General features: G+C 41.1%; 1 protein-coding gene across 3 annotated transcripts in view; it reads left to right on the top strand.

Annotated features, from left to right (window-relative positions):
- The first annotated feature begins 5690 nt into the window (after window positions 1-5690).
- The window catches only part of LOC144212669 (glutamate receptor 4), a 52065-nt gene continuing 32504 nt past the window's right edge, over window positions 5691-25251 (top strand). The window contains exons 1-2 of one of the 3 annotated variants that reach the window (XM_077740743.1): window positions 5691-6095; window positions 9217-9375. In XM_077740743.1, coding sequence (XP_077596869.1) covers window positions 6005-6095; window positions 9217-9375 — 250 coding nt within the window. In that variant the 5' untranslated portion in view covers window positions 5691-6004. The remainder of the gene's footprint in view (window positions 6096-9216; window positions 9376-25251) is intronic. The other 2 variants (XM_077740741.1, XM_077740740.1) reach the window with 2 other exon arrangements.

The following is a 25251-nucleotide window of genomic DNA, read 5'->3' as shown; positions in this document are numbered from 1 at the left end:
GAATACAGACACAGAAAAAGACATTTTAGATATAAATATTCACTATTAATTTAAATACCTTGTATTTGTGGGCTGTGTTTTTGGTAATTGCTCAGGGAACCAAAAGATCAGCGTTTAATTTGAGGAAAATGGCCAGGCTTTAATTTAGTGCCTGTCGGCCACTGTTATTTGAATACGCTGCTGCGGGAAGGATCCGAAATAAAGCGTGGAAAATCATTTTGCAATGTGTGAAAAGGTCTAATTGGCATCAGTTAATGTGAGTGAACGTATGCTAAAATTAGAGCCCTCGGTCCAGGCCAGACGGGACCAACTTGGATTTGTTTTTGATTTTTTTTGGTCATTATTTTAGTACTGTGATGACATACTGATATTTCAAAAAGTAAACAAAATGCTCCATATTTTTTTGTATTGGACAGTCATTGTTTTTTTGCCAAAATATTTTTTGGGGGTGTAAAAATAAGTTCATATTTTTTGGAATGTCCTATTTTTGGCTTATTTAGTGTCAATTAGACATTTAAATCCATTTAAATTCGGGAAGTTGCTATGGAGTCGGTCATTGACGGTGAAATTGGTGGTGAGGAGAAGCCTTGAAAGCTCGAAAAATCAAAAATGCTGGCGGTTATCATCTGAATCAGCGGTGAGTCAGGACGCTGGCATGCGGGCTGACCAATAGAAGAACAACAGGAGCGGGTGACTTTTGCAAATAGGTCAATTACTTGCATGATACCACCTTTTTGGCTCGAATAAGCTCAGCGCCGTTTGTCCATTTGTGCTCATTTTAAATCGCTCTTGCCATTTTACTGCCGTGGGGTTTTAAAAAATGCGGCAAAAATCTGAATGATTGTTACTCAATATACAATTTCAGATGCCTCTTATACATTGTTGTTTCTTTGTGTGTAATTATAAATCTATACCATTTGATTCTCTGCCCTAGCTTTGTTTTTGACTCATATTCTTCCCCTGCGGCACCCTGCATATTATTTTACATCCCTGTTGACCTTTTTTGTCATTTCCTCTGCTTTTTGGGCTTGATAAATATTGTAAACAACACTTCTTCGTTGTTTTTTTTAACAGATGGATTTATTTATGTGTATTGCAGGATGTACTCTACTGTCAACTTTGGTACTCCAGCACCCCGCCACTCTGAAATGAATAGAATGACTCCATTGAGTCAGCACATCTGGAAAAAGTTCCCAAAAATTTAAGGCATTTACTCTTGAATACTGCATACAAGTATTTACCTGAATACTTGTTGTCAGTGTCAATCAAAAGTGCATCTTAATGTACAATATTTTCAGTCTTAACGGGAGATTCACTTTTTTTTTTCTTGCCGTGTTTGTGAGTCTTTTGTGCTGACGGCAAAAATGGATGTCGTGATTAAAAGCGCTGTCACGCGCCCGTCAAGAGACGCCGCTTCCTCTGGTCCACTTCGAATTTCTGTCTTCCGGCACGTAGACGGCGTTGCGGCGCGACCCGTGAGAACGCCAACGTGGGCCTCGAATTGGCGGAGGAAGACGCTTGCTTGAAATGGTGAGTCCAGCGTACACGCGGGTGATCAAAAAACATGAATATGGAGGTGAAAAATTGTGAATCTGGGTGCGGCGTATACGAGAGAAATTGTATAATTCAACCATTTTAAGGCCATTTTAAGGGTACGGCTTATATATGGCGAATATGCGAGAAAATACAGTAATTGCTCTATTTTTGGCTCCAACTACACATTCCAAAACGTTTCCTCACGACTTGAACTGCATGACATGCCTACGTAGAATCCTATTTTCTATCCCCAAAAAGGTTCCCCACCCCCTGACAAAAGCATGGGAAATATGAAAGGATAAAGATAAAAGGCGGCGGCAGCGGCAAGGCTTGCGGCGTCAGATCGTAACCTTGCAGATTCCCTCCCAGGAAAATCCTATTCATTACATTTTACTGCTAGCTCATTCAGAATCCACTGTGGGAATGCCTTAATGGTGTAAACAAAGACAGCTTCCGAGGTACAAAAATAAAACCTAAAAGAGCCGGCTTCCATTGACGTCTATCGCCGTTAATGGCAGTCTATGGAGCTTTGGGGCCTGAGTGCTTCATTTTTAGTGAGCAAAATTTATATTAATTGGATTTAGAAATATAGATGTTCATATCAAACTAAATAGTGAAATTCCACACAGTTCCCTACATTGAATTAAAGAAAATTCCGATTTTGATCCTTAAATTAAAGACAATGTACTGTTTATCTAACTCCATTGCTCCATTAAGTTCACATAGCTGTCAATGTATTCATTTTTCATATATTCTATACGTTTTTTGATCATTTTAAATTCTGCATGCCGTATAACAACTTTTGTATGGGAAAATCTGCCATTTATTTATTTTAAAAGTCAGTTTTTTTGTAAAACCAATGTGGTTTTACCCATTTCGGATCGCCTCGTTCACTTGTGGCAGAAAAGCACCAAATTTTTGACTGCTAATATTGTCATGCTTTAATTATAACATTCCCCTTTCACACAACCACCTTTTCACTATATAAATATAGCGCGTCAGCAAGCAATGTACCCAGACAGTTAGTCAGTGGCAACATCTACAGAATTTTGAATTTAGTACATACTGATTGGCCATTTTGGGGAAGATTTTAGACTGTGAGTAAAATAGTCAATGATATTTTTTGATTTAGTTACGGCCCATAACTGCAGTTGTAGAACAGCATTGATTCTATGAAAATATATTCCCATTGGGACCCACAAAAGTCATATGTAATGTGTTTTCACATGACAGTGTGCACGTACCTGCGCCGGAAATGCAAACGAGCAAGCGGCTTTTCATTGTCTGGGCAATTTTACAGGCTGTGTCGACTGCATGGCTTTGTTACTATAATTGCAGAGTGATCAATCACCAGGCGAGCTCTTGTATAATGAATTCTCTCGTGCGCACGCCGCCGAGGTCAAACAGACCGCCTGTCCCACGCGTGTCCAATTCAGCCGGTGCCTTTAATTGCGTAAATTGTTTACGGCCCCCGAGGCGACGTTGGCCAGGATGACATCAGGATGGGAGGCGGGAATTTTGCCATATGAGCGTTATCCGTGCATGTTGAATGGGAAAATCGTTGCACGATATTTTTGTCCCAAAACAAGCTCTTCCCAACCGTCTGCTGTGAATTGAAAAGCGACAATCACGAGTAGATATCCGATCCATTTGACGTAAGAGCGTGCCGGCGAATGAACATTCGTTCATTTATCAATAGCAGCCAATGAGTTTATTTTGCGGGCATTTCCGCTTGACCCAGAAATGTCCCCAAATGAATAGGCAGCGACTCTAAATCAACAGGAAGTGACCTTTTTTATTATGGCTCTATTTTCCCAGACTTTTGTCGTACAATTTGACGTTATATTTAGTCATGGATTATTCATGGGGAGGGGGACCATACCAGAAGCCTCATCAGCGTTGACTTATAGACTTTGTGCCTTCTTTTAATGGATTTTGGTGTCCATTTAATGTGATAAATTTAAATGGCTGGCATTTTTTGTTAATTAAAAAACATACATTGCAGTTTGAGTCATTTAGACCATCATATTAACATTTTGTGGGGTCTACATGACCCAAAATGTCATCTTTCGATTCTGATTCACCTATATCAGGGGTCGGGAACCTTTTTAACAAAGAGAGCCATAAACAATTCATATTTTCAAACATTATTCCTTGAGAGCCATACTCAGAATTTAAAAGTATAAATACATGAAAATGTGAGCATTTCTTATTCATTTCACCACTTTGAAAGTAAAAAAAAGTCTGAATACTTTTCAGAACATTTTTTCATGGTTGCTAATCAATGAGTATACATGCAGAAGAGTCTAATGAAGAAAAATTATAATTTAAAAAGGCAGAGAGCCATATACACCCATCAAAAGAGCCACATATGGCTCTCAGGCCATAGGTTCCCTACGCCTGACCTATATTTATTTATTTTAAATCATTTACCATATTTTCACGACTATAGGGCACACTTCAAAGTCTCCAAAATGGACATGGCGCCTTATAATCTAGTGTATTTTATATATGGATAAAAAAATAAAATATGTAATTCATTGAGGGTGCGCCTTATAATGCAGTGCGCCTTATAGTGCAGTTATTTCCTCCCCCAATCGATATAATTGCCCCACCCAATTGAAGTCATTGAAGGGAACATCACAGTGTGAAAATAAGATGACATCCTTTGAGAAAACTCATTTTATCTTTGGCCCTTTTATTAAAAGCTCATTTTTGAGGACCTTCTCCGACGGCTGCTCGCTCCTGGCAGAAGCTTCGACCTCCTCCTTCAGCCAATGAAAAGAGCGTCCCTGGCTCTCGGCCATGACGGAGGACACCGAATCTCGCTTCCAGCTCAGGGTGAGAAGAGAAGGCCCTGGCGCCACGTTAAGTGCACATTTTCTGGCATCGGATAGATTCCCATTTCCTTTTTTTTTCACCCCGGTTCCTCTATAAATGCTTTCGAATGGACTCCTTACATCACGGGGCGACGTATCTGTCATCATATTGTTTTAGTAAGCTCTCTCCGACACATTGTGCGAGCAGACGCTAAGTGTCCAGAAAGTGATGTAACGGGCCTCGTTTTAGCTTCACTTGGAAGCTATTTGGGAAATTGTTTCTTGTTAGAGGCTTTTAAGCTCAAAGGTTTGATTCATCCTCTTGTAGGGTGCCCTTTCCCAATTTAAGTGCTAGTTTTTTTTTTTATTTTTTATGCTGAGATAGTCGAAGACACTCATGCACCATGACAATGTCTGCGTGCTGGGGTTTCCTTCCTTGAGAGTGGCCTGTGATGTTGCCTGAGAAAAAGCCGTATGGGATTCCATCAGAATAATTGCTGCGGTTCATTGTGCAAAAACACATTAAATCCATTTAGGGAGCATTTTTGACGGCCATTTGGTGGTAGCAGACAAAAACGGTATAGGCAATTGCTATTGTTGTCGTGCTTTGAGCATGTGTGTCAGTCACTTTTGCCTTTTCACTAGATTATAAATATAGCGTGTCGGCAAGCAATGTCAGGGACATCTCCAGAATCTTGAATTTAGAGCATATAAAAGGCGCATTGACTGATTGGGTCCACTTTGAGGAAGATGGTGTCAAAGTGCCGGCCCGGGGGCTGGGGAAAGTAAATCATGAGTGTCGACTTTCTGTTTTAGGATCAAATTAAAATGAAGAGTATGGATGTATATTGCATTTCTTGATTTTCCCCCTTTTAAATCAATAATTGTCATTTTTTAAACATTTTTTTTCTCCTTTTAGTCTAAAATAATTTATTAAAATCTAAAAATATATATCAAAAGCTAAAATAAACATTGTTTTGGATCTATAAAGAACTGAATATTCAGGGCTTTTTATCCAGTTCTTTTAATCACTACTATTATCTATTATCACAATCATTAATAAGGTGACGTTGAAAGGAATGTTTTTTTTCACGTTTAAAGAAAGGATATATACATCTAGTCTAGTTTTTTTTTTAAAGACTGATAAATAGTCAGTTGCCCTTTTTAAAGTGGCAAACACACATGCACCTGCCCGGTTCTGGTTCAGGGGGACGCATTAGTGTACCACATCCAGACGGCTGACTGGCCGCCTCTGGATAATGTTCAAACCCCCCACCCACCCCCCTCCACACACACCACCACCATCACACACACGCCCCCCATCTATCCTCCTCCTCCTCTTCTTCCTCTCCTCTTCCTCCTTTCGGCAGCGCGGTGCGCAAAGCTCCAGCGCCGGACTGGACGCAGTTTGGTCGGTCCCCCCACCCCGAAAAAAAGGGAGGAACAGCAAAAAAAGAAGGCAGGAAAGGAGACGAGAGAAGCCCCACATGGATATTTAAACGCTCTTCTTGTATTTCTTTTTTTGGGGGGGTGGGGGGGATTAGTGATGATTTTCCTCTTTCGTCGTAGATGTTGCACCTGCCCCGCGAGCGCTTGAAATGAGAAGCGGCTGCTTCCAATGACTCCAATCAGTTTGTAACCGCCACAAGATGAGCGTTTCTTCCCGAGGCTGCTTTTTGTTGATATTTTGGGGCTTGTGGAGACTGTCCTTGGCTGCTTTCCCCAGCAGCGTTCAGATCGGTAAGTAGGGAGAATGAATACTAACACAGCTTCTTCTATTTGACATCCGATTTCAGAGGACTGACCATGAATATATGAATGAATGAATGGATGGATGGATGAATGAGATAATGTCCTGTCAGGGTCTTATCATATGGATGCTAGCGCATTTTCTTGGACGTGTGCTTAAATCTCCTTTTGCTTTTCAGCATTCACTTACTCTGCGTGTGTTTTCTGTTTGTGTGCATGTGTGTGAGTGTGTTTGTGTGTGTGTGTGTGTGTGTGAGTGTGTGTGTATCCCGTCAGCGCACTGCAGCAAAGTGACTGCTTTTTCTCGTGCAGCCTGCCTGCATGTGCGTGCATGCATTGCCATTAACCCTTTATGGGGTACTCTGTGTACACTGTTTAAAACAAACAAACAAACAAATACATATGCATTGTGTTTTGGGGCATGGAGGCTCAATTTTAATATTTGGTAGAGGAATAGTTATGTTGGTTTGAAACATTTGGAGTAATTTTGTTTGTTTTTTGGACTAGAAGTTGTTGCTTTTTGGAAGGTTTAAGGCTTAAATTCCGGTGCGGTGAATGCCGTTTTCTTTTAAAATTTTGGGTAAGTGCGGCTTTGGGGGTGGACTTTCAGCTATTCTCCACAAGGGTCGCCACGGCAAAACCATAGAATTGCCTGTTAGTTTTTGGCGAGTTTTATACCGGATGCCCTTCCTAATGCTATCCACACGAGTGGGAGTCGAACCCGAGTCACTGTAACTCCACCACTGGGTCTGGTCAATCCAAAAGTAACAGTTTTCGATCAACAATACATAAAATAGCATTAACAACAACATTTAAATGTTTTTTTAATTTTAAATAATCTAAAAGGAAGCATTTCAAGGTGTCCCTTCTCCCCTTTTTATCATTTTAGATTAAAAAAAAATACATGAACAAGGAAATATCTCCTTACCTACTATTAATAACGATACATGTCAAATTCAGTGTCTGTAAATGCTCATAACTCGAATGATGCTACGTGTCCAAACTAATTCTTGATTGGCCCTTCCCAGTCCAAAACGGATTGGACGCCAAGTAGCAGCCAATGAGTTCATTACAAGCTTCAACTCCCTGCAAATTGGCGGGATCGCTCCAATTACTAACGTTCCTTTCCAGCGGCGGCGCTAGCATATTGTAACGCTTTGACGACGATAAACCTCCAATCTGTTTTGTACAAAAGAGATCGGACGCCAATGTCAGAGAAACGGGCGCCGTCACAACCAATTGGACGCCATTGCGTATCTTGGCTTAAAATCATCACCCTCGAAAAGAGGGCAAGTGCTCTAGAAAAGGGACGGATGAATGAATTTTTATTCCACAGCATCGACATGTCACTCTCTCGCTTTGCCTCCCTCCTGATGCCGAATGACACACTGTTCCAATCATTGTGCTTGTCCCTTTATATTATAGCATAGACTCGACTACCCCGAAGGAGTTCAGAGGTCGCGTTCTGTTATGAAAGCTCACCGCTGGACCGGCGGACATTGTGCCGCGGGGTGTTGGAGCCTATCCCAATGGACAGCAACTTGGAAGATAAAGTGGTCACACTAAGTTGACTTTCCAAGTTGAATTGTTCCATGAAAAGACACTTTAAAACAAAAAAAATACTACGTGTAGCAGTATTTTACATCGATAATTGAAATTCCCAACATAAGAATGAAATAAGAAACATGACAGATTGGACATTGACAAGTTTCAGGTTTTGCCGGCCACTATGTGATTGTTTTTTTTTTTTTTTTTTTACTATGGGATGTGAACATCCCTTGACATGAAATCAATTAATCACCTCCACGAAAGCTTCAAGTATCCTTCGATTTAACATAAAAAAATAGATTAGAATTCTACATCCCATTGACGATACTTAAACTTTACGCCTTTAAAGTTGGTAGTCAACAAATTGCTTTCTCTATCTTGGCTCACAACTGTTTCTGTTTATGAAAATCTGCTGTAAATTTAGCTTGGTGGAGGTCAACCCTTTAAAGAAAAAATACACAGTGGCATTTGGCTTTAAAGGACATTTGCAGACAAGAATTATGGCCTGAAGAAATGCTTTTAAAAATGTGAAACAAACTGCCTTGGGGCTAAAATACCTTTGACATTTGCACGAGCATGAACATCCATAATAAGGAGCTTTGTAGACGAATTAGGTTGGAATGTCAAGAAGGCTAAGAAGAAACATTGGGCAACTTTTATTCATGTTTTACCACCAAGATGACAATGACTTTTTTACCAGTTTGTCTCGCAGTTTTTATTAAAAGTGCACCAAAGGAAATTTTTCGAGCCAAGTTTTGCGATTCCACAATTACACAAACATTGACAAGACTTTTGTGGCTCCAAAATATATAGAAATTAAAATAATGCCTATACCATATCCTCAATTTTGTGCGTTTTCATACCTGGAACTGGCAACCTTAAAAACAGTTTCTCTCAAAAACCTCAAGAGGAACGAAGAGATTTGATGCCTCCGTCCAACAGATTGACACATTTGACAAAAGCATTCATCTTTCCCCATGTCGACGCATCGGTGCGTGACTTTGCCGATCCCTCGATACATATTCCTGTCTGGCTTCCATCGGGGGATTGGACATTCATCTCTCCTGATGAATGGCCATAGCAGATTTGGATGGATGGCTCCAACCCGTGGCACAGATGTTCCCCGGGGATCTCCTGACTCCTAATTTTGCACCCTAAAGACCTTCACACACGTAATGCTTGATGAGTAAACAGAAGTCGGGAATGACATTCCCATTGGCCCAACTCCAATTTGTCCTTAGTGGCGCACGGCTAGTGTTTCATTGCTAACGTCGATGAGACGCCGAAGAGGCTGATGAACGCTATACCAACGAATCCATGCTCTGTTTACTGAGAACAAATGAAGCGCCGCATAGTCTGCTAGCAGTTAGGATCCCTTTAAAAAAAAAGATGGCGTAGTAACTGAAGCTCATGATAAGGTTACGGTTCTCTGAATCCCACTCATCTCACCACCTGGTTCTCCGGTTTTACACAAAAATGGTGACCATTCCCTGGACTATTTGTATTTTCCTTGTCTTGTATTGAAAGAAGAAGAATCTAAGTTTTTGCTGCTCTTTTTTTGCAGGCGGCCTGTTTATCCGAAATACGGATCAGGAGTATACTGCCTTCCGGCTGGCCATCTTTCTGCACAACACCAGCCCCAATGCCTCGGAAGCGCCCTTCAACCTGGTGCCTCATGTGGACAACATCGAGACGGCCAACAGCTTTGCCGTCACCAACGCCTGTAAGTCCATTTCTTTGCAAAGTGTTTCGTTTTTCTTGGGATGATTGCGCTTTTATTTTGGGGTTTTATCTCAATGTCATCCATTCGTTGCGGTAATAGACAATCACTTGACATTATCTGCTCTTTTAAGGCCATGCCGTTTGCAATACTTTGCTACTAATTTCAAATGTAAGTGCAGAATTTCTGCAATTGGCTGGCAATCAGTTCAGGGTTTCCCCCGCCTAGTGCTCGTAGTTGGTTGGGATTGGCTCTAGCACCCTTCACTACTCTTGTGAGGGTAAGCAAATAGTACACAGAATGAATGTATACAGGATTTAGAACATAAGCTGTCAAGAGTGATGAGAAAATGACAATGTATTTGAATTGGGATGCCGTTCAGATGTCTACTGGTGACAAATAAGTGAGAGTCACAACAGAAGGGTGATTGGATGGTCCTCCATTGGGCGCCTGTTTTGTCAATGCCGATGTATAGGTTAATATATGTGGACTGGGAAAGATAAATACTTGCTTTTACCCGAAAAGTAGCTTCTTTCAGGTCATTGTAGTAATCCATTTGGGATTTTTGTTCATATTTGCAAGGTTGCAATACATGTTCATTTCAGTATGGAGGCAGTTGGTGGGCACGGTTAACTCAGCTTAATGCACCATTTCTAAATTCCTGGGAAGAAGGCTGATTTAATGGCTGTCACAGGAAGCCAGTCTGCGGCCCATTGATTGGACGAGGCAAATCAGAGCAGAATTACATGAGCCAATCAATGACTGTGATAGCTCAGGGGCCAGCGAGGAGGGTTGAGGGGGTTCTACTATTGAACCACATAGCTCGTTTTGGCCTCTCGTTTGACATTTAATACTTTTTCAATTCATTATTCTGCCTTTAGCTGCTTTTTTATGATATTACTTTGCTGCTTATATCTGTTATCATTTTTGTGCTTGAAGTTTTGTCTTTTTATAATCTTATTAGTAAGTCCATCACAAAAATAGATGGCAAAAACAGTTTTATCTGGAGATAGGTGTTTACAGTAAAGGTTTGTCAATATAACCAAAATAAGATATTTTAAAAAGATGGCAGTGATAAGTTAAGGAAGCAACCGGCTTGTATCAAAATGTTCCAAAGTGTTTACAAGCATGTTGGAATATGAATGTTGCAGTCTATGAGGAAGGCAATAGTTTTAGGTAGATGTCCTTGAAAGTGTTTACAGTTGTTTACACTTGAAACTTTTACTTTGGATGCGAGGCACTCAAGCTTGACTTGCTTAGACTTGAATTTACAAATGTTACATTTAGACTCTGAGCGACAAACTTTTTTTTTTGGTCTTGTGCTGCCGCTTAATTGAGGAGTGTGATAATAGGCTCTCATAAACCATCGTAAATGGACTTTAATGACGTTTTAGTGGACAATAAACACCAGTGTAACGTAACTGTGGGTGAAACCAGTCGAATAACAGCGCGAGGAATGAAGCACCATTTTGCTACGCTGTTAAATGTGTTTGATACAACTAAAAAGTAATTACCGATTGGCTCATTTTTATTCATTTGCAAGGCCAGTTACAAAGTCTGCATGAACTCATTAGCTTACAGTTACAGCCGTGGATGTCCAATCTGTTGATTGAATGAGATTTGGCATTGAAAAGTAGACATTTATAGTAACGATAAACCAAATGTCTTAAAAATTACATGTTCAAGCAATACTCTTCACCCTATTTTGGTCATTTAGGGCAATATATTAAAATTGGAATGTGGTGTTCACATGTATGGATGCCTGATCCTAATTCAAACCTGTATTTTGTTGTTTTGACGAATGATGCTTTTTCCATATTTTGTATCAGTGAGGTTCAAGCAATACTGTTGCTAGGCTATTTTGTGTTTGGTACTATGTTAACATGGTCGTGTCGTTGAGGTCATCCACCACTGACGCACATCCAAATTATTGATCAGCTGAGGCACTGATGTGTTTGGGATGCAGGATGGAGTACGTTTGCTAATCTGGCATTACTATGACTATGCCGGGCATTGCAGTTTGAACCGGATGCTTATATCATCCAATAGAAAAATTAGAATAATTCTATTCCTGCCACTGCAAACTATTTTCAAGAATTATAGCCAGCTAACTAAAGCCATATAACATGGCCCACCTATATGAGTTAATCCTTGAATATAAAAATTTTCAAATGTGATTTCCCGTCTTTAAAATGAAAGCAAGGATTTTTCCGGAAGGCGCAGAGTCGTTCACATGCAGAGCATGACTCGCGGCCAAGGCGACGCTTCACCGTGTGCTCTTGAGTGACAAAACGCTGCATGTGCGCATGTATGTCGCCCCTATTGAAGTCTATTATCTACCGCCTAGGCTTTCATTCCGAGGACTCTTCCCCATAGGAGCCCTTCTTTATTTGTCTCATTCTTACGGGAAAATACATAAAGGCCCTCTTGCTGTTTGAATGGCTGGCCAAAGAAAGAAAGAAAGAAAAAAGGATGGAGGGCATGGCGTGGCGTGGACCCCTATGGGGGGGGGCAGGGGGGGTAATGAGACATTAATGTTGTGAAGCATAGAAGTCGAGAAGGGAGATGGTTGTCATACATGTTGTCATATTAAATACTATACAGTGTATGTAAAACATTTACACACTCAATCACAAATGAATTTTAAATCGTGCTCTGTAGTACCGTATCTGCCGGGCTATAAGTCGCCATTTTTTTCATACTGTGAATTGTACTCGAGGGCGACATTTATTTAGTTCACTCTGATCGCCATCAGCTTGTGTTTTTTAGGCTATTCGTAAAAAAGAAGTTAATGTGGGCTTATTTAAACTGCTCTTTTACTGTTAAAGTACTAAAGTCTGCTGGCCACCAATTCAGGGTGTCCCTTGGTTGGTCCTTATAATTGGCTGGGATAAGTTCCAGCACCCCCTGGCAATTTGGTGGTAATACTGAGGATTTTATGCTACTTTTCGTATTGCTTCATGTGCGGTATCAAGTAAGAAATTGTTTTTACATCTTCCCTCATGCCTGTTTGTTTGCGATTCAATTTAGAAATGGTATTAATTGATTGAGCTCAGCCTTGTGTTGTATACCCTGGCGCCCCCCTCAAATAATGGCGCTTTTCAGATCTACGCAAGGCGCTTTGATTTTTACCTGCGGTGATAACGACGGTCGAATTTGAAGGCGTTCCATTTGCAAGTTACCACTCTATTCTATGTATGCTCTTGCCTCCAGGCCCATCATTACTGCGGCCAATGCCGCTTTGGTTTTGTATGTTTGTTAAGGAGAAATGTAAAGTAGGCAAAAGTCCCCCCTAGTTAAGTGACGGTGAAGCTAATCTAGTCAAATGAGGGCTGGACTTCAAATACAAACATGGCAAAACTCACCTAAACAATCTTAATCGCATTTGGAAAGAGAGCCCCTACAAAGTTATATCAAGTTAAAATGCAGGATTTGTATGTTCTTTTTCTTCTGCTACATCAAATCTTACATAATAATATATATAACTAATATTTACACTTAAAAAATATTATTTTTTACTATCTCTTGTGCTAAATATGGACAATATAACACAGAAAATAATGACCGTATTTTCTTGACTATAAGTCACAATGTCATGTGTGCAACTTATACTCAAGTGTAATTTTGTTTTATTTTTATCACTAACAATTGACTGGGATATTTGTTGAAAATCTTCATTTCATGCAGTATTTAAACATATTCCTGCACTGATTCCAATCCAGCCTAAATCCCTTCATTGGTCTCTTCCCTGCAAAAACTGGCTTCTTTGAATTCACATTGTAGATCGTAACCCTCCATTCTGTTTTTTAACAGTTGATTTATTTCTGCCTTTGTGCCGTTAGATATAGCACAATGTGACTGTGATTTTCCCATTGTGCCATCTCCGGCAGCTTTATGAATAATCCGCAGCGCTCTTTTCTGTCCAAACCTGAAAATGTTCCGCTTTTCCTCCAAAATAAGATCCTAAAACCAAGCCCCTCTTGTTCAACTTGAACTCATCCCCTTTTCTTTCCTGCAACTGTCAGCCCCCCCACCCATCCGCCTCCCCATCACCCTCCTCTCCGTGCTCCCCCCCGCCCCCCCATCCTCATCTGTGTGCCGGTTATGTAAGTGCCCAGAGGCGTGCGTATGCATTTATGTGTCTGCATTTGTGTGTGTGTGTGTGTGCTTTTGTGTAGGTCACACAGGTTGAGAAAGAACTCTAGGGAGGCAATTTGCGCCAAACATTTGACTGTTGCACATTGTAATGCCGTTTGACAAACGACGTCACGGCCAACGTTCCAATCGGCGTTGTCAAACTGGCGCGTTCCCCTCAGTGAGTATCGGCCAATACCGCTACCGACCGTGCAGGTTTAATCTACTATTAAGCAACTCCATTATTCTATTCATCGGCGAGTATATTGTTAGACGCTGACATTTAAAACTTTAAAACTTTAAAGACTACTGAGGGACAGCTCCAAGGAGTAATTCTGCATATTTAACCTTAGTCTCAGTCTGCAGAAGGTCCCCACCTTGTGGACTTACTGTGTGGGGCTCCAGTTTTTTTTAACTAGGTCTACAATGTCTTCTGTGTCTGTCTTGCTAATGCAACCAAGGAAATTTCCCAAATACACAATGAAATAAAGTTCTAATCTAATCTAATTGTTGACCTAAAAAACGCCAAATGTTCTTATTAGATCCCCTTATTTTTATTTATTTTATTTTTTCGTATTTCGATTTTTAAGAAAGTATTTTATTTATTTGTTCTAATTATGATTACTATTTCAATGGACTCATCTCCATTCCCTTTTCCATTTTATTTGTATTTTTTAATACTAAAAAAATGTAAGTAGTCTGTTTTAATGAGTTCGAAAATTTTAGTGTTTTGTAGGCGTTTAATATATTTTTTTAAATAGAAAAAACAAGTAAAATTAATTGATTCATGCATGTAGTCACCTTTGTCAAACAATACAGAAATTGTACTTTGAACTCAATTTAAGTCATATTTTAGTTGCTTTTTCATATAAAGTATATTGTAAATAGCAGTCGGGAGTACCTGTGTTGTTTTCAAGGTGTTGCCAAAAATACTGAAGTCAAGTAAACGGCAGATGAAACATGGCAGCGAGGCCGCAAAATATTTGATGAAGGTGACGTTTATTTAACTGCGACCCTCTCATGCCGTCCTGCCTTCTCCACTCAATTAGAACAACAGACAAAATGTCTATTTCGGGGAGAATGTGAGGATTTTCAAATAGATTTTCTCTCTCCAAAGTAGGACACCAACCAAGTCTTGCCAAACTCTTTGTGCTTATCGTGCGAGTGCTTTTTTTATTCAAAAATCCTACACCCTACGGAAATATGGAAATACGGTTTTCTGGGTAAACAACAATCATAAAATATGTATTTTAGGGGTGGGACTTATTCGTTTTCGTTCATTACTTACAAAAAAAACTAAAAATGGAGGCATTTTAAACCCCAGGAATTTGCTCTCACAATAACGCCGAGCGGGAATCAATCCCACGCTTTTATTGTATGTATATTTCACGTATTGATTGGTCATTTCGCTGCTTGGCTCCAATCGCCAGGCCTCAATTGCGAAGTATATTTCCATTGTTGACTTTTGACCTTTCGCTCCTTATCTTTCTTTAGTCATTTTTGTATTGTCGTCGGACCGTTTTTGCCACCTTCAATTCTACCCTGCCGAAGAAGAGGCTCTGATTGCGAGCCGATTGGCCAATTATTGCGCTTTTATACACTTTGCGTCGATAACACGGCGCTGGGATCAGATTATTGCAACACCTGTGGAAGGCTGCACAAAATCATTTCCATTGTACGTGGGCCGTCCATATAACAAGTCACAATACTCATTTATCGTACGTTTTTTAACAGTATATATGAATAAGATTGGCGCAATATAATCTGATGCATGACTTTTAGATCAGTGGTAGGGAACTTATGGCTCGGGAGCCACATATGGCTCTTTTGATGAGTGCATCTGGCTCTTTGCTAACCTGTGAGCTACAATATGGAAACTGAACTGAGATACTACATCTAGAACTGCTTTAATCGTCATTTTTTTCCAGTAGACTCTTTTGGAATGCATCCTCATTGATTGGCAATAGCATACGTATCTTTTAAAAAATATATTCATTTTTTTCCACTTTAAAAGTGGGGAAATTACAAAAAAAAATTGAAAAGACATCGTTTACATGTATATATTTTGACTTTTTAATTCATAGTATGGCTCACATGGAATGTTAGACGTCCACTGGAAAATGGCACCAAAAACTGCAATTATTTTCTTTATTTATAAATACATATCTATGCACCAGTCAGGGTTTACACCTAGTTTTTTTTTTTTTAAATTGCCCTATGACGGGTTAATCCCCATTTCTACTGTAATTAAATACTTCCTATTTAGAGAATAAGACACACAGTTTTACTGACGCAAAGTTTGATGACATCCAAAAAAAAGAAGGCAACAATGCAGTGGTATTTACGCATTTGCACATTTGCACACAGCTGATTTCAGGGCTTATTTTCTGAGCTCTGCAGAGGATTTAGAAAGAGGAAAAGAAGGCAAGCATTTTTTTTCTTCTTCTTCTTCTTCTTCTTCATCTTTTTTTCCTTTTTCCATCGTCCTTGACATTTAGCAGCCTTTCTCAGTCACAGACTCGCCACGTTGAATTTGCGAGCATGGCTCGGCCGTCCCGGCGCCGCAAAATCCTCGCTTTCCGCCGAGTGTTAATGAATTGTCCTTGAAACGTTTCCGGGGGATCTTCAAGACCCCACCTCCCCCTCCACTCCCCCCAAACTCCATTTGAGCAAATCCGCTGACTTGCAGGATCCTGTGGGAACAGACTGCGTGATGAGGCACATTAAAAGCCCACAGAGAAAACACATTTTCCAACTCGGGTTGATGATTCTGCCAGAAAAATGAAGAGAAAATGACATAATTCATCATCCTATTATTTATGCAAATGGCTACAAATGGATAGAGAGGCTAGTTTTTCTTTCGTTTGCCTCTTTTCAGCCTTCTGCTGTGACTATGTATGAATTTAAATGAGTTTGTCAATAGTAGAGGCTAATCATGTGGCTCTTTTCATGTATTTTATCATAAATACACGTCCAATCCATTTTGAACTGGGAGGGTGGCAGGAAATGCGTCGCAGTAATCCCTCAAATATCACGGTTCAGCAATGGTTGCGATAAATGAAAAACTGCAAAGTAGGATTATTAAATAAATCAGAATTAATCAAATTAAAAACCTTTATTGTCATTATACAGCAAAATTGGTAGTGCTATTGCACAAAGTGCATTTTTTCCAGTAAAAACATAAATAAGTAGTTTAAAAAGTCATGTCTGGGCAAGGTAATTCATATTAATTCTATTTTTTATTTAGTATATTTAATTCTATTTTCTATTGAATATATTTAATTCTATCACAACCACAATAGTATTACTGGATCTCATTTTTAATACTTTTCTCGGATTGGCTGTCGGCAGAGTGGGCGTGGCTCTGCAATCATTTTTTTCCCATTTTTTTGATAAAAAATAATTGATTTGACATTTTCAAAACAGCAGATCTTTCAATTTTGGTGGGATCCACCGTTAGCCCCTTAAAATTGTTTTTGCAAGTTTCCAAGGACATTTGAGGCATTTTTTTTTTTGCGTGAAAAATTGGACTACTTCAGACAGCCTTTAGAATTGCTTCCAATTCAATGAGTTGGTTCCCGTCGTGCAAATTTACGACTGTCTCTCGGGTTGAATAACAAGTTGAGAAATCACATTTGGGATGAGTCACCGATCGCCAGCACAAGTATTCTTTTGAATCAATTGCATTCGTCAGAGTTGTCTCAAAGCGTGCTTTGGGTCTGGCCCGGTCGGTTAAAAGAAGGTCAGACATCCCATTTTGTCTCCGTTTAAGCAAAATTTGCTACGGCTTTGACAGACGTGTTTGTTTTACGAGTGCTTTGACATTCAATCCACCTTTCCCGAGCGCCGGCGCTAACTGTCGGAAGCGGCGCATTTGTTATTAAGCTGACAGATCCCTTCTCGCGTCGCTCGCCATTTTTCATTTAAATCCCGCAAACAAACATCACTCACGTTGCGTCGCCGGCACCCCCCCTTACACCACACTCTTGGAGTTGTTTCCTATCTCCACGGGGGCGCCGAAGTATAAGTTAATGAGGCAGACGGGCCAGATGAATCTCCTCCTCGGTGAAAAACATGCAACGGTCCCTCGACATGCATAATGCAAGCCATTCCAGAAGAAACGTCTTGAAGCGTGGTCTTGATTCCGAAAAACAAAATGTCTTCACGCAAACGGGTGTTTTGTCGAGGTGTTAGAATTACGTACTAGATCTCAATCTGGCCAGTCACCTCGCCGTCACGCCACCGTGTCGGCAAGAGTAATTGGTCTAGAAGGAGATCAATCCCCGAGCCCGCCCGCCGTGGAACGCACTCGTTCCAGGCTGTAACGAGGTCAGAGTTAGCGCCAATGGAGATTTATTCCGAGATGAAGAGGTCCAGCTGTCTTCCGACGTGAAGATTCACCGACCATCAGGCAGCTCGGGGCGGGGCGCTGGACCGTAGGCGGAGGAGGCCTCGGGCATTGGCGCCACATCAGGCCAAAAGTTTTCCTATCGATTGCTGTTCGTTGGACCGTTTAGCGTTGAGTGGAGTTATGGCAGAAGTATGCCAGTAGATACTTAGCCAAGTTGGCCGAAAGATGTCCAATCCGGTTTGAGTGGGAGGGTGTGGAGGACAATTTGGATTCTAATTTCCGTTTTGTATTCCGACACGAGTCTCCTCTTCTGTTTTCCATTGAGTCGTAAGCCCTCAGCCAGGTTCCCAGCCTTAGACTATGTCAAGGTTCCCAGCCTTAGACTATGTCATGGCTTTCAACTATGCAGAGGCAAACTGTTCCATAAATGACTTTTAATGCGCTTTTTCACTTGGTGCTGACCTATGTGAGTCTTGACAATTTATTTTTGGACCTTATTGGACACGATTCTCAATTGGTGTTTAAAAACTAACAATAGCTGGACTTAAAAGCTCAACCTTTTTGACAAAGCCATCACCCTAATGGAAATATATGTATATACATGTTAAATCAACAACTTCCAATATCAGTTTTACCATTTGAACCCCAATCCAATTAAAAACAGGAACACTAGACAGTCATTGGCACTAAATATCAGCCGGAGGCATGTAATGTGGGCGGTACGTGCGTTTCAAATGTATTTGTTCCCTCAAATTAAAATCTTTGTAGACTCATCAGTCAACCGGCTAGATTTTGTGAGACGCTTAATTCTCCGCCATATATTTTGCTTTTAATATTCGATTGGACTTTAGAGTAGCCATTGTCCTCTTAGTGAGCCGGATCACAGCAGAAGTCGGTCACCCCCACACCAGGTTGCACGTGGGCATCGTTATGGAAACGCAGAAACAACACATTTCTAGTCAGATGTCCTTTATTTCACTCAAATAATGTCGTTTTCGCTAATAGGGGTCACGGTTGTTGTTTTTTTTCCGCCCCAAGGAACCCGTGGTACGAGGACTGCGAACAAACCACGTTTTATAGATTATTCATGGACACTTTAAATAATGCAAAGTGTTTACCTTCACCCGCAGCACGTCTTTCACAATAACAACTGTGGCGCATATGTGTGGGATTGCTCGCCGCCTGCTTTCAAATCCCCCGGCGGGAAAGAAGCCGTACCCCCCTTTTCTACAATTAGCGCGGGAAGAAATTGGGCATCCAGATGCGCATTGCCACTCGTGTACTTTTCAAACTTTCACTCTTAGTTGCACACTGGGAAAAACACACTTTCACTCATATTTACATTACAGTAAATACCGTATTTTCAGGACTATAAGTTGCACTTGAATTGTTTTTCAGTCTGTCGTTATCCCAAAATAACTGCTGATATATTGCTTATTTTTTGGGGCTATTTTACTATTACTTTAATGTTGTTGTTGGGTTTTGATAATGGATGGAAATTAGTTGAAAGTAGGCGGACTGTCTGTGACTCTTCATTTTAGTCAAAATGGATTGGTCGCCATCAAAAGAGATGGATCTGGGACATATCTAGTCGCGAGTCATTTTTTATTTTTTTTATCCCTAGTTGCTGAAATGATGACCTTATTAGTGGAGCGCATTGGCTTTCCCTTCTTATTTGTTCTAATGAAAATCCATGCACTGAATCATTTTGAAGAGATAATGAATTTGCACAAAAGGCCTTCCATTCAGAGTGAAGGCTTATGGGGCCGGCTTGGTGCTTTTGGATGTTTTCTGCCTGTCTGAACGGCTTTCGGCGCTTTCTAAAAATAGGGCAAACGTCGCCGACCGTGGTCGGAGAGTGGGAGCTTTGCTAGGACGTTGTTGTATTGGATCGGAGTGGAGATTTTGGAATGTGTCAAGGTTGCCTTTTCTTTCTTCCTGGAGGCTCTTAAACATTACATACAATGGGGATTTACAATTTACCACAACTTCAACATACTTTTCTCCCTTTTTTGGTAGCAAATTCAATGTATTTAATATTGTTACTGTTTCTTTTGCTTTTGGATTTTGCCATCTTACCTTTATTTATTCAAAATCGGTAATTTTAATTGGGAAAATTTGACGTTTTTAGAAATATGTATATATTTTGATGTACTCTCATAGATGGTAGACGTTTAATCATGTTGGTCTTCACATTTGAATCGTTTTTTGCTTAAATGATACTACATGAAAAATGTGTTAAATCACCTATTTGATCAATGTCGATAACATTAATAATAGAATATTTTCTTGTTTGTATGTTGGGGGCTGTATTTGAGAAATTTGTCCACCTAAGGCGCAAAATTAGCTCTGATTTGGACACCTAAGAGTGTCCAACCCATTTCAGTTCACATGTTGAAAATATTGGACATTGCCACTCCTCCCAGTCCTCCCAGTTTGAATTATGTGCTTCAGCAAATGCACCAGTCATCTCAGCCTCAGCCTACTTTGTATGCTTTGAGCGAAAAGCGCTATTAAACGCTGCTGTGACGCCACTCTGCCTCTTTCAAAAAGCAGATTAACATCCTTTCATGAATGGAAGTGGAAACCAGCGTGACGTCATTCAACGGCAAATCAGGAAGCTTGACTCACGCGGCGAGGGCGGGCAGGCGTCGAGCCAGTTATGGCATTCGCGCTTTCCGACGCAAAGGCCAACCTCTTTCAACCGTCTGTCCTCTCGTCTCGGATTGACCTCGTCTGTCGATCTCCTCCTCCCCAATCGCGTAGAGACGGAGCTCGAGGAAGGCCCAGCCCTAGGCTGCGTTTTTCCTCTCGGGCGCCATGCAAATGTGACACGGAGTGGATCTGACAACGTCAAAAAAAAAGCGCCCTCCTCGGACCAAAAAGTCCTCCTAGCTCTGCCGCGGTTTAAGCGTGGATGGGTGGACACGTTGTCTCCAAAATCAGTGGACTAGAAAGCCCTTTATCCGTCCAAAACGTCCCGTCCCGAGATGACTGGACGCCTGGCCAAATGCATGGAAATGATGCACGCTTATGTATGTTTCATAACGTCTCAACGATATTCCTCATTTCGTAGTGGTATGCCGCTCGTGTTCATGCTTCATTTCATGTTACAAGTCTGTTGCTATTCTCGTCCAATGAGGAGTGAGGACACTGGGGAAATTCTGACTGTCCAATCACATTCTATTAAAAGACAAGGCGGGGTTTAGTCGTTCAATTACATGTATGTCGATTATTTGACTTGCAAATGGTAGTACTGAATATTAGATATATTATATATGCGCCTGTGGGTGGTTAGCAACACAGTTTTGCATGTTGTCCCCTGGCTTTTGTGGGTTTTCTCCTGGGTATTTTGGTTTCATCCTTTGTCCCAAAAACATGCAGGCCATAGGCTAGCTAGTTGAACATACTATGAGTGGAAGCATGAATGGTTCTCCGTCTCCTTCTGCCCTATGATTGGCTGTCTGTAATTGGCCGGGATGGGCTCCGGCACCTCCCGCGACCCTTGCACGTAAAATGAAGAAGGTCATGTGTTTAAATACACATCAAACACATTTGAACATGAATATGCACAATCTTATGGAATTGTGGCATGGATTTAACGCTATAGTGCCGCATTCCCGTAGTCGAACCGCAATAATCCATGGGATACTTCCCAATAAATTTTGCGCGCCCCCTCCCGCCTCTGCTTATCTCATGTTTTATGGATGCTAAGTGGTTACAAGGAGTTTGGTTCACACGTCCCTCGGTGCCGGCACTTAAAATATTCATTTTTTTAAGGCGCTCCCGGCCATCCCCTCTGCGCTCCTCCGCTGCTTTATTAGCGCCGATATTTGTCGTGTTTTGATGTCTCCAGACGCAAATGTGTTTCTGCTCAAGGCCGGCCTGCATGGGAGGGGCCCACCAGCCCGGGGCGCCGCTGCCGCCAACACCGCCGGCGGCGTTTTCTTGCAGTTGTAACTATATTTTCGTCTTCTGTCGCATTCCCTCTTCCTTCCTTCCTTCCTTTCTTCCTTCCTTCCTTCCGCATGGAAGCACTTGGCGTTATTGTGTCGTCCTGATTGTTACTTTGCCACTATATCGTCTGGCTGCGTGACAGATGCGAGGCGTTTTATTTGATTGAATTCATTTACCGCAGATTGTATTCAAGCGTCCCTCGCCGTTTGTTTTAATAACGTAATCCTGTCACGGCTTGTTCCGCCGCAACAATGAAGTATTGACTCGTTAGACAGTAGGCAAAGTATTTCTATTCACCTTTTGATGGGGGTACTCATTTATCTACCAGTGACGGTCCTACATGTCTAATCTATCTATTCTCATTCACTCCTCCTAGTTTAAAGAAATTTGATGTCTATTTGGATGTCGTTGTCAAAGGCAGTTCAATTTTAAGTGGAAGAGTAGTTGGTAGTCCAAAAGGAGATCTTTTATAAAAATGCAATAACCAAAGGAGCACCTTAAGAAAGCGGTTTGCCACTTAAGCAACTCAATTAAAGGGAGTTTATGACCTTTTGACCTTGTTCCCTCCATAAATATGCAAGTTTGATCATCCCTTTATTCGTTCATGAGTTATTTATTATTAGATGATCATTTTCCACCCTCGATATACAGTTGTATACCCTTAACCCATTCACTGACCTTGACAGTCATAGATATCAAATCCATTTAGACTGGGATTGAACATGCAGGGCCATTGACAACAGTAGATGTCCAATCTTAATTGACTTCGAGGGGCAAGTTTCCCTCCCAGTAAAATGGGACCTTGTCAATATATTAGCTATACGTGACATAATATTCCCTTGAATTAATCAGATCCTAATTCATTTTAATCCAGCCCGTTCAATTTCCCAACAGGACACTGAAAATAATCATTCACAGCCAACCCTCCCCGTCCTAATGACTTGAGCACCTTGCTGCCTTAGGCTTGCAGACATCCACCATCTCCATATTGGCCTTGCCATAGTTTCAACATGGTTTTGGTGGAGGTGCCTGCTTTAATTAGAGTGCAAAAATGGCCCCGTTAATACTCGTCAAGTGGCAGTGTCGAGCCCAAGACAGCCTCGCGTGGAAATGATGAGCGCGCTTGCCCCCGAGCCATCACTTGGAAAGCCAAGGCACGCCGGGAGACAAAATGGAGCTGACAGAAGTGCAGCGCACACGCGTGTTCATGCCATATGCGTGTGCGCCGTCACGCTCTCTGGGCGGGCCCCCTCTGCATAATAACGCGCCAGCGTGTCCGCCGGGAGCCCGCGTCGCTCGGATTTTCTTCTTTACAGTACTTCCCTTTATGTGCGTTTCACGCCCGACGACGACACGTGTGGGCATTGGAGTGCGCCCGGCCGTGATTGGTTGAAGCTGACGTAGCGTACAAATGCCGCGTGTCTGCGGGCTGTGTCCTTTTGCCTTTATATGGTGTGGCCAATAGCATATGGACACTTGGAGTTTTCGCAATAGTAGCCATTTAAAAAAAATATATATATATATATATATATCCATTTTCATTTTCAGTCACGCCTGTGTTCCCCCTCGTGCGTGTGTGGGTGAATGAATGAGCTCTTTAACTGACAATCGCCCAATGAAAATTGATTGGACGCCTATTGCCGTCAATGGCAGAATATGAGTTAACTTCACACTGACTTGTTTAAGCTTTTCTGTGGAATTTTGTCTATTTAATACTAGCAGATTATTCAAGGAACAGTACAACAAACTGCTACTACAACATGAAGGCCATGTGTTTATCACCATTTAGTTTATTCATTTATTGTTGTTTTAATAGGAAACTATGTTCATGGGAGAAAAGCTGACATTAAATAACATTAATTAATCAGCATTACATCGGAAATAGGCCGAATTATTGCTTCCCTAAATCATTGTTTTTACCAGTCTGTCAGCGTTATAGACAGAGGTTGTCAGCACAATGGATAGAGGTTGTCAGCACCACGGTCAGCGGTTGTCAGAACCACGGTCAGAGGTAGTCAGAACCACGGTCAGAGGTAGTCAGAACTATGGACAGAGGTCACATCTGTGACTTGAATTGCTGGGATCGGTGAACCCAGCCTTATTAACCCATTGTTGGCTGCAGCACCCCCTGCAACCCTTGTAAGAATGAGACAAAAGGAAAATGAAGGAATTGTTGAAACATTATGTGATTTTCTTTATTTCTCTTTTTTTTCTTGTGTTCTCATGGTAAATAATTAATTTATAAAATAAAAAATATATATATTTTCTTTTTTTTCTTGGTTTAATTAGACAGTAGCTCTTCTGATGGGTAGTCTTGGGAAATTCCTGGCTCATTTTCTGTTGGCTTTAGGTCATTTCCAGGTGACTTCCTATTCAGTTCATAGTTGTAAAGTTAGTTTCGTGCCTTTTTAAAGCGTTCCAAATATTCCCATCTTGATGTGGCGTTGTCATTTTTTTAGCGTTACCTCTAGGGTGCTTGTCATATTTCGGGAGCATCAGGTTCCTTTCATGGCTCACACAAAGGGGGCCACATCGATCTTCCACTATGCAGAAACCTACAAAGGGACTCCATGTTTTTTCCCCCCCTCTCGTACTTTGATTTCCCTCTAACTGCTCCATTCTCCATGAGTCGATAGTGACTATTTCTGGAGTTCATCTCCTGATGCCGAATGGTGTTATTATAGAGCTTTAAGGCTCATTTTCTAGCCATTACTTCTCAATCTTGAGCATCTTTATTCATGTCATTGTGAATGGTTACGTGTCAATATGTCCCCTGTGGTTGACTGGTGACCAATCCAGTGTGAGAGACACTTTTACAAGTTTGTAATGAATGTATTTGTTATTCAGTTTGTGTTCTGCTTTAGTTCAAATTAGCAAAAGAGTTTAAAAAGCCGGTTTGGGCGGATTTTGTCGCCAGTTGTTAACACGGTGGCTGTTTTGTTTTGTTTGGATCTTCCACACTGGCCTTTTTTGATCAAGTGCCATGTTTAGCATTGTTTGTACAATGCTAGGCAAATGTGGGCTGTGTTTTCATGTGGAATTAGAGCACAAATAGACCATTTTTTGGGAGGGTTTTAGGGAAACCGGTCATGTACATATGAGCAGATTTTCCCATTAAAAAAATGCCTGCTTCCCAATTACTAATACCAATGCATAGTTAAAATACTCTACCGGTTCTTATAGTACACAAATCAACAGGAAGTGACCCTTAAGAACCCAAAAATTGAAGTGACCTAAAATGAACATTGACATCCAAATCAAAAAGAACCAAAAATAACAAAAGTAGTTTGAAATCCAATTTATCCCAGGACAGGCGGGCCCCATGGAAATCCCGGACTATGTCCATTTAGTCCCACACCCGTGGTGGGTGACCCTGAAAACGCATCCGCTGGCTTCACACTTCACTGCACAAACAGGCCACACAGCAGCTGATCAAT

Source organism: Stigmatopora nigra, chromosome 19, assembly GCF_051989575.1.
Source record: "Stigmatopora nigra isolate UIUO_SnigA chromosome 19, RoL_Snig_1.1, whole genome shotgun sequence".
NCBI classification, from domain to species: Eukaryota; Metazoa; Chordata; class Actinopteri; order Syngnathiformes; family Syngnathidae; genus Stigmatopora; species Stigmatopora nigra.
This window is presented reverse-complemented; position numbering and strand designations above follow the sequence as displayed.